The sequence below is a fragment of the Onychostoma macrolepis genome, chromosome 18 (assembly GCF_012432095.1).
Source record: "Onychostoma macrolepis isolate SWU-2019 chromosome 18, ASM1243209v1, whole genome shotgun sequence".
NCBI lineage: Eukaryota > Metazoa > Chordata > Actinopteri > Cypriniformes > Cyprinidae > Onychostoma > Onychostoma macrolepis.
The window spans coordinates 18,108,253-18,127,379 of NC_081172.1; the positions used below are offsets into that span (position 1 = coordinate 18,108,253).

Below are 19,127 nucleotides of genomic sequence, written 5' to 3' on the forward strand. Positions count from 1 at the left end.
CATCATCTGTGAAGCATGGTGGAGCAGTGTGATAGCAAGAGCATGCATGGCTTCCAGTGGCACTGGGTGTTTATTGATGACGTGACAGAGGACAGAAGCAGCCGGAAGAATTCTGAAGTGTATAGGGATATACTGTCTGCCTAGATTCAGTCAAATGCAGCAAAGTTGATTGGACAGCGCTTCATAGTACAAATGGACGATGACCCATTCATTACGACGACGAACTGCAGTCAGGTCGAGACCCCGATGAGGACAACAAGCATGCAGATGAGCTTCCCGGAGACGGTTTCTGACAGTTTGTGCAGAAATTCTTTGGTTAAGCAAACCGATTGTTGCAGCAGCTGTCCGAGTGGCTGGTCTCAGACGATCTTGGAGGTGAAGATGCTGGATGTGGAGGTCCTGGGCTGGTGTGGTTACACATGGTCTGCGGTTGTGAGGCCAGTTGGATGTACTGGTTGGATTATCTCGGCAAAGGAGAAGTCTCACTAACACAGATTTAGACAGATTTGTGAACAATATTTGAGAGAAATAGGCCTTTTGTTTACATAGAAAAAGTCTTAGATCTTTGAGTCCAGCTCATGAAAAATGGGGGCAAAAAAAAAGTGTTGCGTTTATAATTTTGTTCAGTGTGTATATATATATATATATATATATATATAATTACACATCACTATCCTGTTCAAAAACATCATCATCCCCTCCTAGAAAATACAGCTACCATTTACATTACAATGGACTAACAAAAAGCAGAGAAGTGACTTTGCGTCCTCATTTCAGAAGTCCACCACATGCCACTAGCAAACACACAACCCAAACACGCACACATATGCCCGCTGCTCTGTCGTGTCGGGTCTGGAATGTGCTGGGTATGAATGAATCAGTGGGGGCCGATCTAGAATCACGACTGCTGTGCTGTTTGGTTTTTCTCGTGAGTTTACACGGACAACACAACCTGCTATTATTATCAGCAACAGCGGGAGAGAGTGCTGAAATAGGATCCACAATCACACACTCGCTTTGCACCTCTCTCCTCATTCTCTGAATTTCTGTCTGTGCTAAGCTGCGGAGGCGTAGGTGTTGAGAGGTTTATTTCTGATTGCTGTGGTGGTATAATTATGCCTGGCATTCACGTCAGCTGGAAGAGAAGACGTACACATGCACGTCTCTCCCACAGTGACTCACGAGGGAAACCAGAGCTAAGGAGCTCAAGGAATGAGGAACTATTCACATATACGCAAATAGATATACATAAAGTAATCAGACTCACACGTGTATTCATACAAACCAGGGGCCTGGATTCCCCGGGTCAGTGATGAGAGGGGCCTACTAAGGTCCTGCAGGGCAGGGATTCCCAAACATTTACTTGAAGTTTCCGTATGAAATTTTCCATAAATATTTTAATAATTAAACATCACGTTTGAATGTTCTATAAAAATAACAATAGTTCTCTAAAGTTGGTTAATGGTCTCATGACATGCTGATAAACAAAACTTTTTTTTTTCAGTTTATATTGTAAAAAAAAATTATAGAAAACATGACAAAATTAGCTTTAACAAGTAAAACAAACATCAAGATGTATCTGGTATTATTTTCCAAATTTTTTCCTAACTTTATTGGTACTAGGGTTCCACAAAAGTATGATTTCTATACTTGGAAAAGTCATAGAAATGTATACAATCATAAAAAATCATGGATATTTCTATAATGAATCATACATTTTTCAGGTCAAAGTCTAAAATATTTTATTGGGTCGAAATTACTGATATATTGCTATTTGTGGGTAAAATCACAAATTACTGCAAAAGTCATGTAAATTAATTTGTGGCTAAGAATGTAAACTCTGAAGAACATGTTATTGAAACTTCATGTCAGGTTAGGTTTAGGAAATTACGTTTATTTTTTTTTATTTAATTTATATTTATTTTAATTTATGTATAATTATTTTAATATATTGCCCTTTATGTAAAGATAAAAAAAAAAGTTTGAAAACAAGCTGCTTTGTCATTACAGCAGAAATACCAGAAACATATCAGCGTACTTGAGGAGCCTTTGTCAACTGTCTTGGACAATGTGGGGCCTTGGAGCTAAAAAGTTTGAAAACCACTGCTCTAGGGTATATCCTAGAGAAGCCCACCTATTTGAAGCGTTGTCTTGGACCCTTTTTACTATGTTCTGTATACAAAGTTCACATATATAATATCACATATATATATATATATATATATATATATATATGTGACCCTGAACCACAAAACCAGTCATAAGGGTCAGTTTTTCGAAATTGAGATTTATACATCATTCATCTGAAAGCTGAATAAATAAGCTTTCCATTGATGTGTGGTTTGTTAGGATAAGACACTATTTGGCAGAGATACTATTTGAAAATGTCTATTTGAAAATATTGAGAAAATTGCCTTTAAAGTTGTCCAAATGAAGTTCTTAGCAATGCATATTACTAATCAAAAAAATATGTTTTGATATATTTACAGTAGGAAATGTACAAAATATCTTCATGGAACATCATCTTTACTTAATATCCTAATGATTTTTGGCATAAAAAAAATCAATAAATTTGACCCATACAATGTATTGTTGGATACTGCTACAAATATAACTGTGCAACTTATGACTAGTTTTGTGGTCCAGGGTCATATGCATGTAAACCAGATGACTAGTATATTAATATTTGTTTTTTAGTCAGAACCTGACTCACTAACTAGTTTGACTGGGTAGGATGACGTGTGAATCCAAACCGTAGCACCATAAATGCTTTAGGTAAGTGGTGGGTGGATGCTGTATGAAGTGAAAGACCGAATGTATGTTATGCAGTGGGTGTAAGATTATATACATCAGTGAATTCATATATTTTGGCCTGTCGGTGCTTAACCACTTTGCAGCGGGTGACAGAAAGAGCACCGAGAGAAGCAAGAGGAAAATAGGTGGTATAAAATCATAGTTCCTCTGCAGCACTGACAGGTTATACACTTTTAAGGGGAAGATGGGATTTGATGTAAGAAGTCTCTCTATTTGCCGTAAGTTTCTTTGATGGTTTACTGCAGTGGTGACGACAGACAGAAGATTTTTACACTTTCTGAAGAAAATGTGAGTGGTGACTGCCAGTCCAAAACCTGCTATGATGCTAGAGTGTCATGAGAGAAAATCGCAAGCTGACCTCTCCATACATAATACTTTGGGGATTCAGCACTAGACGGCTCATGCACCAGATGAATAATGTATCCCATCAAAATGAGATTCACCAAAATTAATCTCATGCTCCAAAGATGCAGTATGTGTGCAACCTAATAGGCCTAATACTGATGTACTACTATAAGTAGAGAGCACCAATGAAAAGGCAGAACTTAGGACAAACCTGAAAAACACATTTATGTGCTAAAAATATATTGTTTTATGTTCATGTAAGGCTGATGATACACTGGGCAACATTTTGAGCAAATCTGCCAGGCAACTTTTTTTGTTGCTTGGGCACTTTCCCATTGAGAATGGGTAACAAATTTCTATCTGGATATTTTAGATTGGCTGTGGGCCCTGTGTCTCACCTGGTTGCCCGCTGATGGCAACGTTGCCCAAAGTTGCCCGGCAACATTGCTAAAAAAGTTGCCCAGTGTATCATCAGCCTTAAGGTCATTACACACTGAGTCCGAAATTTTCGCATGCGTTTTTCCGTTTTTTCGTATTCCTCATCCTTTCCTATCAAATGCACGCTACAGATGCGAAAATCGAACCTGATCTGAATTTTTTTATGACGGACAAAAGTTTCGGAGGCAGTGTGTAAACGTGATTGACACAACGTCAGGTCGTATTTATTTTTTAACATGCGGAAATTTCGGACGGAAATTTCATACTCTGTGTGCAATGACCTTTAGAGTAATGAGATATGTGCAGTCAAGGAACTGTGATGGAGACTCACGTTTCCTCCTGCTGAAGCACAGATGCTTTCAGCTCCTCCAGATGAGTGTAGGCTTCTTGGAGCTCCTCTCTCAGGGTTCTCTCTCTCTCCACACTTCCTCTCTCCTGTTCCAGCTCTCTCTCGACTTCCTGCAAACGCTCCTGCAGGCACTGGAACTCGTGCAGGATCAAATAACTTATGCCACAGTAACGACAGGCCTTCTCAGAACGATCCATCTGAACACAAACACAAATATAAACAGTCAATCTATCACAAATATTCACAAATCTGTCTATCCATCTACTATTACCAATCTATTCATCTATCCATCCATCCATCCATCCACCCGTCTGTCTATCCATCATTCATCTACCCATTTATCCATCTATCTACCAACCTACCTACCCACATATCCGCTTAGTGCTCTACCCATCTACCACCTATTGACCTATCATCCATCTGCCACTGATCCATCTACCCATCCATTTACTCAACTACCTATCTACCCATCTATCTACCTATCTATCCATCTACCGCACAACTATCTACCCATCTATCTACCCAACTATCTACCTATCTATCCATCTACCGCACAACTATCTACCCATCTATCTACCCAACTATCTACCTATCTATCCATCTACCGCACAACTATCTACCTATCTATTCATCTACCGCACAACTATCTACCTATCTATCATCTACCGCACAACTATCTACCCATCTATCTACCCAACAATCTACCTATTTATCCAGCTACCACACAACTATGTACCTATCTATCCATCTACCGCACAACTATCTACCCAGCTATCTACCCATCTGTCCATCTACCGAACAACTATCTACCCAACTATCTACCTATCTATTCATCTACCGCACAACTATCTACCTATCTATCATCTACCGCACAGCTATCTACACATCTGTCTACCCAACTATCTACCTATCTATCCATCTACCGCACAACTATCTACCTATCTATCTAACCAACTATCTACCTATGTATCCATCTACCGCACAACTATCTACCCATCTATCACAAACCTAGCAACAACACTGCACACACACCCAAAACTGCCAATAGTCCAGAGAGCGAAAATTAGTCATTGATTACATATTGAAGACCTTATTTGCACTATCATATAAGTCAGTTCTATACACCGTTGCACTTCACTGAATCCAGTGGCAGCTTTATAATGACCTTCTGAGAATGACAAACAACCAAGCCTTGCCACTCCTCCCTAGACTGAAAGAGACCTGTCATCGCAAATGGCACACCAAAGCCCACTAAACCTTGATCTGAACAGCACAATGCTGGCAACGTGTTTCCCTTTCATTTACGTTTGTGACTACAAGCAACAATTAACAGAAGTTTTTTTGTGGCAGCCCCAGTTTCTGTTACACTTACTGTAAGAGATCACATGTTCATGATGGCCGGGCATGCAGCTGTGCGTTCCAGTCATTTTACAGTAAAGATATACAGTCTGCGACTCATTCTGATTATAGCGCTTGTGAAAAGAGAAGTGATAGAGATGCTTTTGCTGAGCGGAGAAACCAAATGATTTATTTGCATTTGTGTCATCCCATCTCTCACCAGTCATTTTCACCCCTTCACTCTGTGTTTATTTTCAGGTTGGCTGTTGTGCTGATCAGCTCATAGACTCATAAATAAGTCATCAATTATTTTATTTATTTATTTATTTATTTAAATCTCTCTCACTTTTTCTTCAATCAATCATACGGTGATCATGGCTGTATTTTTCACATACACGCAAATGCAACACTAGGCTCTATGAGTTTGACCCCGTCTCAGTTAAAGCCTGTCTGTGATCCTGCTTACCTAACTGTCTAAACACACACACACACGCAATCCTCTGCCTCCCGGAGAAATGCGAACATTTGCACGAAATCTGAAAGCCCTGATCCCCCCGCTCTCTCTCCCTCACGCATTCAGAGACAGGCACGCATGCATAGGCTTAAACACACACGCACATGCTGGCCTTAGGGGAGGATGTCTGCCACCAGTAGGAACGTGTTCCCGTGACAGTGATGGCCCTCGGGGAGGCCTTTGCCCCTAGCACTGACACATCCGCTTAGCGCTCAAACACACTGCCCTCCTCACACACATGCTTACACACATACCTTGTACCGAGCTGGATGGATACTTCAAGACACGAAAGGCCCTGTTTCTACATCTTTTCTCAGGGGAAAAATATAAAAGTTAACCTTCAGTGAATAAAAGAAAAAATCACACTTTCAGATTCAGAAAGCATTTGACTGACAGTTTATGTCGGTCACACGTTTTTAAAAGTGAAATGAAAGGCGCAGTGTGTAATTTCTACACTATTAGCAAAATTGTAAAAATAATGACTTCAGATAAGTCCTCTTTTTCCATTGTCTGACAAACAGGCAGTCCCAAATCATGCCACTGTTGCTGTAATTGCTAAAACAAATAGACTGCAGCTTCTTTTAATGCTGCTAGTTGTGCAGAAATTACACACTTCCCATTTAAGATAATTTTGAAGCCAAAATAAGCCTATTTTATGTCTTTTTAATTGATATGATGGTACTTGCCACAATTCCCTAGGACAAGATGAATTAAACATATGACTCATAGCAGGGGGGCTGAAAATAACAGCGGAGGTCTTATCAAGGAAAGAGGCATAATTAATTTAAATGGAGTCTTTCTGCCTTCATCAAGCATCAGGGGTTATCGTCTCATGCACACCGGGTAGGAAAGAGCAGTTTACGTGCCATGGTCTTCAAAAACAGACCCCTAGTCTTTTTTTTCGACTCACCCCTCCCCTCTTCTCATCTGCCTCCATCAAATCCTGTGTCAGAAATGGGTCAGTGTTACAGGCACGCAACCCCAGTACCTCCACAAATTACCACACACCCTCCGACCGTTACACAAAGCAACCTGTTATGAATTTCCTCAGATAATTCTGTATTTAAATCATTTGGGACACAAAGATGCTTGACAAATGACAGCACTACACCTGAACTCATGTGTACTTTAAGTAACAATATAACAGTATATTTATATTATGCAGTATTAAAGGGAAATTGCACCCAAAAAAAAAAAAAAAATTCTGTTTGACTTTTGTGTCGTTCCAAACCTCTGTTGTATTTTTTCCACTAAATACAAAAGGAGAAACAGAAATTCATTAGTTGTTGTTCACTGTGATGGGAAGATTTTTTGTAAATAATCCTTTAAAATCTGTCTGTTCATCTCATAAAGCTCTTATATAGTTTCAAGACTTGGATAAACCGTTATTTATTTATTTTTTTAATATTATCTTTTGTGGAATTTGACTATGAAATGTCATTTTATATAAAGAGAATCATTATATGTTATTATGTTTATATAAGGTATTATTATGTTATATCATTATAGCCAGTAACAAAACCAGTCATAAGTAGCATGGGTATATTTGTAGCAATAGCCAACAATACAATTATCAACCCTTATGACTGGTTTTGTGGTCCAAGGTCACACATATATATATATATATATACAGACACTGATTTTATGTATGTACAGTGTATGTATGTATATGTATCTATCTATCTATCTATCTATCTATCTATCTCTCTCTCTCTCTCTCTCTCTATATATATATATATATATATACTGACTGTATATTGTATACAGGCTGCACTTAGACCGAAGTTTAACTTTTAAAACTTTTTATCATCCTAACAAGAAGCAGAATAAGGGCATCAAATATTGGAGACAACTTGGCCATATGTTATTTTCTATGGTAGTTATGGCTCTGTGAGTAAATAATTAACATTTTTGGGTGAACAATCCTTTTAAGACTCCAGAATCCAGAACAACTGGCTCCAGGGTCATTTTCTTTGTTTTTGATCTTCTCTCATCTCCTACTACCCATGAAATAGTCACAGACACTGCTGATCACTTAAAAGAATAAGCAGCTAAGGAATTTCTCCTTGATTTTTCCCTAATTTATCTAAATTATGTTTCCGAGCAAGTGTGTGATTGGAGCCTGAGAGGACGGTTCGTGACTGCAGCTTTGTGGATTTTCAGGGAGATAAAGAACCCCCGTGGTGCTCACTGTAGCATGAGCCAATGCTGAGATTCTCATCTGGACCCACAGTGCCAACACATTACATGACAGCAGGATGGCCGTTGACAGTGAAATTGGGGAGTGGGGGGAGGTGCAGACTAGGACTTGGGGCAGGGAAGGGGCAGACGATGGCCTTCAGCAGTCATGGGTGAATTTGACGCCTGGATGAGTTCTCCCAATTCCCTCCTTCCTCTTCCGCCTTCACGCACACTTCCTCGGGTGGAGGGAGAAGAAGGGCAGTGGCTGAGAAGAATCACCTTTGACCGCATGTTGATCTACAGCCCAACGCACACAGAGAAAAACAAGCTGGGAGCGTTGTTTTCCATTGTTCTTATGAAAGAAAAATCATTTTTGCTGTGGCATTTTCAAAACTACACTTTCAATTAAAAAATATAAATATATTATTTCATAATGATAATAATTATATATATATAATTATTACATATCTATGTAACAAAACAGAGGTCACTGTATCCCTTGTAGTGTCATATATTTTAAGTCAGTGTATAAAAATGAATACTTTTTAAAAGTGCATTAATTTTGTGAACCGTTCAAAAAAAAGTTTTTTTAAAGATTTTATAATAATCCTCTTTTGCCAAGGCTGCATTTATTTGGTTGAAAACACTGTAATATTGTGAAATAGTATTACAATTTAAAATAACTGATTTATATTTTATATTTGAATACATTTTAAAATGCAGTTTATCCTTGCAATGCACTCAGTGTCACGTAATCCTTTGGAAATCATTCCAGTGCTGATTTGGTGCTCAACACACATTTCTTATTATTATCACACACTTGAGCTGTTTAATACACTGTTGTAAAATTATAAATGTCTTTACTGTCACTTCTGATCAATTTAATGCGTCTTTGCTAAATAAAAGTGACTGACTACAAACTTTTGAATGGTAGTGTGTATGCACGACTTATGACTTAACGAACAAGCAAATCTCTAGAAATATAATTAAGAAATACATAAAATGAATTTTCAGAAACTGGGAAAACAATTACCATTAAAGGCTTGAGACTTGACTTTAATCAGAGACTTGTGAAAAGTCTGAGCCAGTCTCTACTTGAAATGCTTCCTCTAATAAAAACATTTATTCTTGCGTTTTCATGGCTTAACATGAGTAAGAGTTCACGTATGTGTCACCATATGGATCTCTGGATGGAAAACTAAAATCTTTAGACATCCTCAATAAACCTCTGATGGCAAATTTTCCACTAAGGTAAAAGTGGAAGATCATTCTTGCCGTTTAAACCACATGCTTTATACTGCAGTTCCTGATAAAGTTCACATGTTATTTTCACACCAAAGCCAAATCATACTTGCATTTTGCACTAGATGAGTGTTTGTTTTAAACCCAGCCTAAGATGCACAGGTAAGAGATGAGAGAAGGTGTTGTTTGTGCACAGAGGGTGAGCAGCGGGGGGAGCTGAGGATACTATCATGCCATTAAACAGGCAACACATGCCGCCATTATCCCCCCATGTCTCCCAAGGTATAAAAATGTGGCCGTTTTTTGTCCCATTCATTATTTAGAGAGCAGCAGAGCTAGAGAGAGGCACCAGAGTGAGACTCAGTAGGATCTCCATCATTTCTCTTGTCACATTGGAGCCACTTGCCACGCTAACATCAAAAATAAATAGAGGAAAGGCTGAAACTCCTAAAACAGGCGGATGTGGGTTAAAGCCAGGGAGGAAAAAACAGGAAGGCAAGTCAATCAGACTTTATCAAAAAAAGAGAAGTTAGAGTAGGTGTATATGTGTTTATTAAATGTCAAACGCACTTTATTATTTTTGATTGACATCTGAGACAAAAATTATTTTTGTGAAAAACACTTTTTACGAGGCATATAGAAATAGCTAAATTAATTGTTCATAGCCCAAGGATAATAATAGGCGTTCTTGACCTTGTGTTTACCCTGTGAGTGGCACGCCATGAATTCTGACATGGAACGCAATACTAAAAAGGAGATCATTTAAATGGGATCCACCCTATGTAAAGACATTTCATGAAGCAAGGGCATCTTAGGACAAAATGTGCACGTGACTTAATCCGAAAAAAAAGGTTGGTGAGCGTAGTTTGGTATCTCACTGGCTTGAGTTTCAGTTCCTTTCTTGAATCAGAGAGTAAAAATATTCTTATGCATATATATAGCTCATGTTCCTCCTGGTAGACAGTCTTAAATATATTATGGTATAAAGCTTTAAATAAAAAGGGCCATAAAGAAATTATTTGGCATTTCAAAAACACTGATCTGATGTATTTCAATGCTTTCCCATATTGTCACCCCGGCAAACTTTTATATGTTAAAAAAAGAAATACAAAAGGAAAACTGGTTTAACAAGCAAGCCTGTTGTGGAGCAGTGAGAGAAAAATGCAGGCGGAAAAAAGGCAAATGTAGAAAGTCTGAATGTTTTCGCTACACAAAGTAGGTTTTGATAATATACCTCCTCTGAATGACCCAGTGCAACATGACCTCTTTAGGACACAAAGGCACCTGATAAATCAGACAGAATGAATGCTGATCTTCTCATATCTCTCGCCAGCTGCCCCTGAGCATAACGGATCACAAAGGATCAAACTTCCCTCTCTATCATGCAGAGATGTGAAGTGTGTGTAATTATAATGGAGTACAATAGCAACAAAACTGAGAAGCTATGCAATTACATCTGCACAGCAGGGGTGTAAAATCTGTGAAATTAATGTTATTTACCTGCTGTATTTCCAGGGGTAGGGGGTATGAGGGGATGTGTATCTCCATTTCTTCTTTATCAGCTGTCTCCCTAGGTATCTCCTCTATAGGACAGAAGAAAAATAAATGCAAATTTTACTGACAGAGACACTATAATACAAGCCATCACACATTAGTTATTGTAGTTAACTAAAACAATTTAAAAATGTAACTCATATAAAATAATATGAACGTTAAATTAAATAAATAAATAAAAATATTATTTTAATTAATCTAGTTGTTGAGGCAACATTCCCCATTTTCATTCAGCTTAACTTGATGTGCAATTATCTGAAATAACAATTAATAAAAACTATAGAGACATAACAAATCAAATTAAAACGTCAAATATACAACTAAAAACTAAAGTAATATATAATATTACAAATAAATATATAATATTTAGCATAATAGTATCACAATGATACTAAAATGACATTGTCTCACATAAGCTAATATAACCAGAGCAATAATATTATTCCGTCTCATTCCATTACACTTTTGGCTTTTAATAAAACAGATTGAGGAGTCATTTTGAGTTTCATTTTAAATCCTTTCGCTATTAGCAGAATAGCAAAAATGTAAGCTAGCTTGAACACAAGAATACATGTTTGGTTTGAATGTCTGATAGCTTTCAACAGTTTACTGAAAAGACTCGGATTTAAAAAGTAAAAAGTATTTACATACCCATTATTTTGCTACAAAACCGTTGAATTCGATTCGTTTAAATCACTGCCCGAGAAAAGCACGCCTTTAGGGTGAAACTTAAGCGTTACGCAGTCACCATGACGACAACGCGAGTTTCTACGCAAACAGCGTACAGAATAGAACGCTCTTTGAACTGTTTGAACTGCCTGAGAGTATTCTCAGAGCGAATGAGCGTGATTCATTTGCCCAACCCACAAACTGACGGAACAGCATTTATTTATGGATCCTCCTCAGATATCGTCGTGCCCATGTTTCGCTTCCTTGACAGTATGGGTTAATAAAATCTAGGTTGCGTGTCGTTTTATCGTGAGTCGTGTCTAAAAATGCAGATGAGCTCAACTGCTCTGTGCGTCTTCGTGATGGCTGATCCGCATTTACAGCAGAATAGCGAGGATGTGTGTGTGTGTGTGTGTGTGTGTGTGATAAAAATAAAACAAGTGGGCTTTGAGGGGATTTTTTTAGAGAAAATCCTCGAAACCCCGTCCTTAGGTCTCTCTACGCTAAACCCTGGGAGACACGCAAGGTCCGGGCAGAGTTTATTCTGCTCGTATGGGTATCTTTGGATTCTATCCTTTCAGGATTGAATAATAATGTTCTGAATAATGCCGTTAATAATCATAATATATTATATTTAGGATATTAAATATTATAGGCACACTGCTTGCTTGTTTATTAATCGGTTGATGTCATGTTAATCCAATAGAGAGCGTCCACTGTTAATGGCAGTGTGCCCTGGAGGACTGGGAAGCTTGCGTTTATAGAGTTCATCCAGGCACGCTATGTGTATGGGGAAGTGTGTAATGTAAATAGAACCTTGCTGAAAGGACGAGTCACTGAATGAGTGTGTTTGCGTGCGTTAGGATATGACTGAGAGTGTGCGTGCGATCCCTTGTGCGTGCTGTGGCGAAAAATTGGTCTTTGCGTGAGAGTATGGAAAGAATGGGTGGAGTCTAGAATTTAAAAAAAAGAAGAAAGAAAATGTACTCAGATTGGTTTAGCAATTTGTAAAATACATATATTTCCGTAGAGGTATTGGATATGTCCCTATTATTTGACTGCTTTTTGTTTTACTTTTGGTTCTGCTGTAGCTATAGGCTGTATGATATTATGGAAGCTGTTTTTGAATGTAAGATTTGTAGTGAAGGCTGTAACGTTGTATGTGGAAACAAATAACAAACCTCAAGGAGCCTATTTATTGCATAAAGGAAAATATGCCCTACTATATATAACATATTGAGTAAACAACATAATAACATGTTATGACAAATACCATTTGTACCATACACAGAAATGCACACAGATATAAAAAATACACATGGCACATGTGTTTTTTTGAATCAGAGATGAAATATTCAAGCAGTATAGACTGTTATTTGTTAGCACAGCTCCTGTAAACAAGTGGTGCTAGTACTATGCTATTTTAGAGAAGAAGAAGAAAAAAAAACATTTAATAAACATATAGCCTAGTCTACTTCAATTACATATAGGCCTATTTTATTCTGAAAGAAAGCTTAACATTCTACACAGTTAATGGAACTGACACATATACTAAAACTAAATTTCAGTTATTATACTGCATTTATAGTATTTTTATTTGTAATTTGAAGTAATTTTTAATGTGTGTGTGTGTATAATAGTATCTGTAAATGTAAATAAATAAAGTGTTTATATAACCCAATAAATAAATAACACAGGTATATGCCAGCTGAATCACTGATAAAAATGATTTTGTGGTGAAGTGAATACTACAGAAAAACAAATGTAATTTCTACATTAAATCATTTAGTTCAGGCAAGAATTTAAATAAACGAGTAAATTCAATATTAGTACTCAATTTAAGCTTGTAGAATTTAAAGTTTGAATTTATAAGTATATTTTACTTGGAATTGTTTGTTATTTTTACAAATATTGTTTAAGTAAATATCAACGTCATGATCCCGTTGTTCCCATCATGCACTTGGGCATGAATAATTAATCATTTTTGCTGTTTTCGAGATGTATTTACACTCTTTTGTGGTTGCTTTTGTTGTTAGGTTAAGTAACTTGCTGTTTTGTGACATCTGGAGTTAATTTTTTACTCAAAATGACCCATTCATACTCAAACACTGATTGTCACCGTCATTGTGTGTCATGTGCCAAGTATTCAGGTCTCTGTGTTCATTCAGTTAATAACTATATTGAGTCAACTTATTACCTTAAACAACGAGCAGTCTACTTGCTTACATACCTGCTTGTAACTTAACCACATGCTTTATAGGCATTTTTTTTTTTTTTTTCAGTGCTACGTTGTTTGAGTAAAGTTTACAAACTGTGATTGAGTGAAATGTACTTGAGTATTGTAGGGTAAACTTAAAATAATTCAGGAAAAAATTACTCATCAAACTCTACCTGGCCACGTTAAATTTACTTATTTCCTTTACTAATTTTAGATAAATTAGTTAAGTAGATTTTACTTAATTCCGCATTTAAATTTTACTTAAAACATATGCGTGCAAAAACTTGCAAAATAAAAATTAAGTAAATTTAACTTATTTTTTTTTCAGTGTATGAATGTGTGTCAAAATGCGTGCCATGTGTCTAATTGTACATCTGTGCGCGTTATTTTCTCAGATAACATTTTATTTTGTTGTTTACTCATTCAGTTGTTTAGTAGGGCATGTTTTCCTTTGTGCAATAAATAGGCTTACTGAGGTTTGTTATTTGTTTCCACATAGAACTGTTCAGCCTTGCGCTCAGTCCTGGGGGATTTGTGCCTCCCAGGGAACCTAAACACCAAATGGTATTTTCGTGCTGTCTGCACGCAAACGTGTGTTAACCCAATCTCGCAAATCAATTAAAGCTGATGGCCAGTGTGTCGCTTTCCATATCAGTGGCGTGACTGCTGTTCACTTATCGTCCCAGTTCCGTGAGAGTGTGCTATAAAGTATAAGGCACCTGACACTGGCTGGGCAGCCTCATGCAAGCAGCCTATTATAGGAAATAAACCCACATTTAAAGAGAACTGAGGAGTGGGTGAGCGTTATGTAGCCCGTAATACATTAAAAGAGACAGGAATATGATCTTACATTCATTTACTTTCATAAAAAAAGACGGTTATTGGCTAAGAATAGGCAATAGGCTTACGTACATTTTTGAAGGAGACAGACAGCTGAACTCTGCGTGTCTGTGTGTTTAAAGATGGAGGAAGGGAGATTTAAAAGAGCCCTTGTGAATAGATTTGCATGAGAAACGCAGAGGCGACTCGGCTCCTCTCACGGCAGCGCGTTGTGTTACACATTTAAGCGGCGGATGTCGTGACAATCCCCCGCCGTATCAGTTCAAATAACCGCTGAGCCTGTGACTTACTGAGCGCAGTCACGCATCAAGCACAGGGGGAGTGGCATCAAAAACTGCGTCACAACTGCCATAAATCCTGCCTGTTCTTCACCACAAAGAAAACTACGGGCTGCATTATGTTAATTGTTGCATTTAAAGAATACATATTATTTATAATGATTATATTTAATATATATTTCTAATTATGTTTTTGTCTGTGAATGAATAGGCATATATATATATATATATATATATATATATATAATTATTATTATTATTATTATTATTTCATGTTTTTGCCAGCCGAATCTCTTTCACCTAATATTTCACTTGAGGTACACCTGAGATTTTAAAATAAAATAAAAAAATAACCTGCAGTTCCTATATGAAGCCCAGTTTGTGAAACCTTGACGTAATGTAATGTAATCTAATGCACTTCATTATGTTAATAAAACAAATGTAATATATTTTCTTTTTCTTTGCATTTTTATATCATTTTATATCATGGTACAATTAACCAATTTAAATCAATGTGAAAAACGATATAGGTCAAAAGTAATCAAAAAGTAGTCTGATTATATTCAAATGTGTTATGTAATGGATTGTCATATAATTGTCATATCATTTGGAATCAGTAACGAATTACAATCTACCCAGATCTGTTATATATCTATATATATATATATATATATATATTAGTGCTGCCAAATGATTAATCGCGATTAATCACATCCAAAATAAAAAATTGTTTACATAATATACGTATGCTTTGTATATTTATTATGTATATATAAATACACACAAATGCATGTACATATTTCAGAAAAATATGTTATGTTTATATTTTAAATATATTCATTTATAATATAAATGATATTAATATAAATATAAACATGTAAATACATGTAAATATTTTCAAAATATATACAGTATGTGTGTGTATTTATATATACATAATAAATATACACAGAACACACACATACTGTATATTATGCAAACAAAAACTTTTATTCTGTATGCGATTAATGCGTGATTAATCGTTTGACAGCACTAATATATATATATATATATATATATATATACTGAACAAAATTATAAACGCAACACTTTTTTTTTGCCCACATTTTTCATGAGCTGAACTCAAAGATCTAAGACTTTTTCTATGTACACAAAAGGCCTATTTCTCTCAAATATTGTTCACAAATCTGTCTAAATCTGTGTTAGTGAGCACTTCTCCTTTGCCGAGATACTCCATCCACCTCACAGGTGTGGCATATCAAGATGCTGATTAGACAGCATGATTATTGCACGGGTGTGCCTTAGGCTGGCCACAATAAAAGGCCACTCTAAAATGTGCAAATGTTTTATCACACAGCACAATGCCACAGATGTCGCAAGTTTTGAGGGAGCGTGCAATTGGCATGCTGACTGCAGGAATGTCCACCAGAGCTGTTGCCCATGAATTGAATGTTCATTTCTCTACCATAAGTCGCCTCCAAATGCGTTTCAGAGAATTTGGCAGTACATCCAACCGGCCTCACAACCGCAGACCATGTGTAACCACACCAGCCCAGGACCTCCACATCCAGCATCTTCACCTCCAAGATCGTCTGAGACCAGCCACCCGGACAGCTGCTGCAACAATCGGTTTGCTTAACCAAAGAATTTCTGCACAAACTGTCAGAAACCGTCTCAGGGAAGCTCATCTGCATGCTCATCGTTCTCATCGGGGTCTCGATCTGACTGCAGTTCGTCATCGTGACCGACTTGAGTGGGCAAATACTCACATTCGATGGCATCTGGCACTTTGGAGAGGTGTTCTCTTCACAGATGAATCCCGGTTTTCACTGTACAGGGCAGATGACAGACAGCGTGTATGGCATCGTGTGGGTGAGCGGTTTGCTGATGTAAACGTTGTGGATCGAGTGGCCCATATGTTATGGACAACGAACACAGGTGCATTTTATTGACGGTATTTTGAATGCACAGAAATACCGTGACGAGATCCTGAGGCCCATTGTTGTGCCATTCATCCACGACCATCACCTCATGTTGCAGCATGATAATGCACGGCCCCATGTTGCAAGGATCTGTACACAATTCCTGGAAGCTGAAAACATCCCAGTTGTTGTTTGGCCAGCATACTCACCGGACATGTCACCCATTGAGCATGTTTGGGATGCTCTGGATCGGCGTATACGACAGCGTGTTCCAGTTCCTGCCAATATCCAGCAACTTCGCACAGCCATTGAAGAGGAGTGGACCAACATTCCACAGGCCACAATCAACAACCTGATCAACTCTATGCGAAGGAGATGTGTTGCACTGCGTGAGGCAAATGGTGGTCACACCAGATACTGACTGGTTTTCGGAGCCCCCCGGACCCCCCCCCAATACAGTAAAACTGCACATTTTAGAGTGGCCTTTTATTGTGGCCAGCCTAAGGCACACCGTGCAATAATCATGCTGTCTAATCAGCATCTTGATATGCCACACCTGTGAGGTGGATGGATTATCTCGGCAAAGGAGAAGTGCTCACTAACACAGATTTAGACAGATTTCTGAACAATATTTGAGAGAAATAGGCCTTTTGTGTACATAGAAAAAGTCTTAGATCTTTGAGTTCAGCTCATGAAAAATGGGGGCAAAAACAAAAGTGATGCGTTTATAATTTTGTTCATATATATATATATATATATATATATATATACAAGTCATTCAAGTTTCTTGGTACCACCATCTCCCAGGACCTGAAGTGAGACATTCACATTGACTCCATTGTGGAAAAAGGCCCAGCAGAGGTTGTATTTCTTTCGTCAACTGAAAAAGTTCAACCTGCCACAGGTGCAGATGACACAGTTTTACTCAGCTGTTATCGAGTCGGTTCTGTGCTCCTCTATAACTGTCTGTCTGGTTTGGGTCAGCCAGCAAATCAGATACAAGAAGACTGCAACGGACTGTTAGGACAGCAGAAGGCAAGGCAAGGCACAGTGGTAATTCAAAGTGCTTTACATAAAGGAAGTGAAATAGTCATTAAAAAAATAAAGTAAAAACAAGGAATTAAATTAAAAAAAAAAACAAGGAAATTATATAAAAAGTTATTTAAAATGTATTTAAAACAGTTAATAATAGAAAATGATTATACATAAAATACAGTGCAATCAGTTTGGACGTAGCACAGTGCTCATTCAACAAATTCACAGCTAAACAGATGAGTTTTGAGTCTGGATTTAAATGTGGCTAATGTTTTAGCACATCTGATCTCTTCTGGAAGCTGGTTCCAACTGCAGGCGGCATAATAGCTAAAAGTGGACTCCCCTTGTTTTGTGTGAACCCTTGGTATTTCTAACTGACTCGATCCTAATGATGGTCTGTTAGGTTTATATTCATTGAGCATATCTGCAATGTATTTAGGTCCTAGGCCATTGAGTGATTTATAAACGAGTAAAAGTACTTTAAAATCAATCCTAAATATAACTGGAAGCCAGTGTAAGGACCTGATTTCCTTGTGTGATATGCTCAGATTTTCTGGTTCTAGTCAGAATCCTGGCAGCAGCGTTCTGGATGAGCTGCAGCTGTCTAATGGTCTTCTTTGGAAGGCCGGTGAGGAAACCATTACAATAATCCACCCTGCTTGTGATAAAGGCATGAACAAGTTTCTCCAAGTCTTGACTGGAAACAAAACATCTAATTCTTGCAATGTTTTTGAGATGATAGTATGCTGATTTACTTACTGCTTTGATATGACTACTAAAACTAAGTTCTGTCTCCAGAATCACCCCAAGATTTTTGACTTGATTTTTAGTTGTTTGACCCCTAGAGTCAAGTTATGCATTCACCTTGAGAACTTCATCTTTGTTTCCAAATGCAATGACTTCAGTTTTCTCCTTGTTTAACTGAAGAAAGTTCTGGCATATCCAACTGTTAATTCCATCAATGCATTGGCACATGGAGTCAATGGGGCTGTAGTCATTTGGAGATAAGGCTAGGTAAATCTGGGTATCATCATGATAGCTGTGATAGGCAATTTGGTTCTTTCTCATTATTTGACTTAGTGGGAGCATATACAGGCTAAACAAGAGCGGTGCAAGAATTGAGCCTTGTGGGACTCCGCATGTCATGGACGTCCACTTAGAAAGGATCATTGGTGTGCACCTGTCCAGCCTTCAGGACTTGTACAACTCCAGAGTGAAGAAACACTACAGATCTCTGTGCACTAGAACATCTAGGCATAAAAACTGTTTTGAACAGCTAACACAGAAATCATTACATGTGTTCTGTAATTAATTTATGTAATTCATTCTCCACCTCTAATTATTGCCTCTTTGTCAAGTATTATGTAAATATATATGCATATTTCCTCTT

The 19,127-nt window shown here is 37.5% G+C and overlaps 1 protein-coding gene across 10 annotated transcripts in view; it reads right to left on the bottom strand.

Annotated features, from left to right (window-relative positions):
• lekr1 (leucine, glutamate and lysine rich 1) overlaps positions 1-18,635 on the bottom strand; it is a 126,198-nt gene extending 107,563 nt beyond the window's left edge. For 5 of the 10 annotated variants that reach the window (XR_009267106.1, XR_009267105.1, XM_058752346.1 and 2 more), the window contains exons 1-3: positions 11,427-11,562; positions 10,722-10,804; positions 3,929-4,143 (exon numbers count right to left, since the gene is read on the bottom strand). Coding sequence is in view for 8 of the 10 variants with exons in the window: in XM_058752346.1 (XP_058608329.1) it covers positions 3,929-4,143; positions 10,722-10,804; positions 11,427-11,430 (302 nt within the window). In the remaining 2 variants the exon portion in view is untranslated. Of the gene's footprint in view, positions 1-3,928; positions 4,144-5,318; positions 6,024-6,052; positions 6,106-10,455; positions 10,571-10,721; positions 10,805-11,426; positions 11,563-14,574; positions 14,763-18,601 lie in introns of those variants that run through there. The other 5 variants (XM_058752343.1, XM_058752342.1, XM_058752341.1 and 2 more) reach the window with 5 other exon arrangements.
• Between the last annotated feature and the right edge of the window lie 492 nt (positions 18,636-19,127).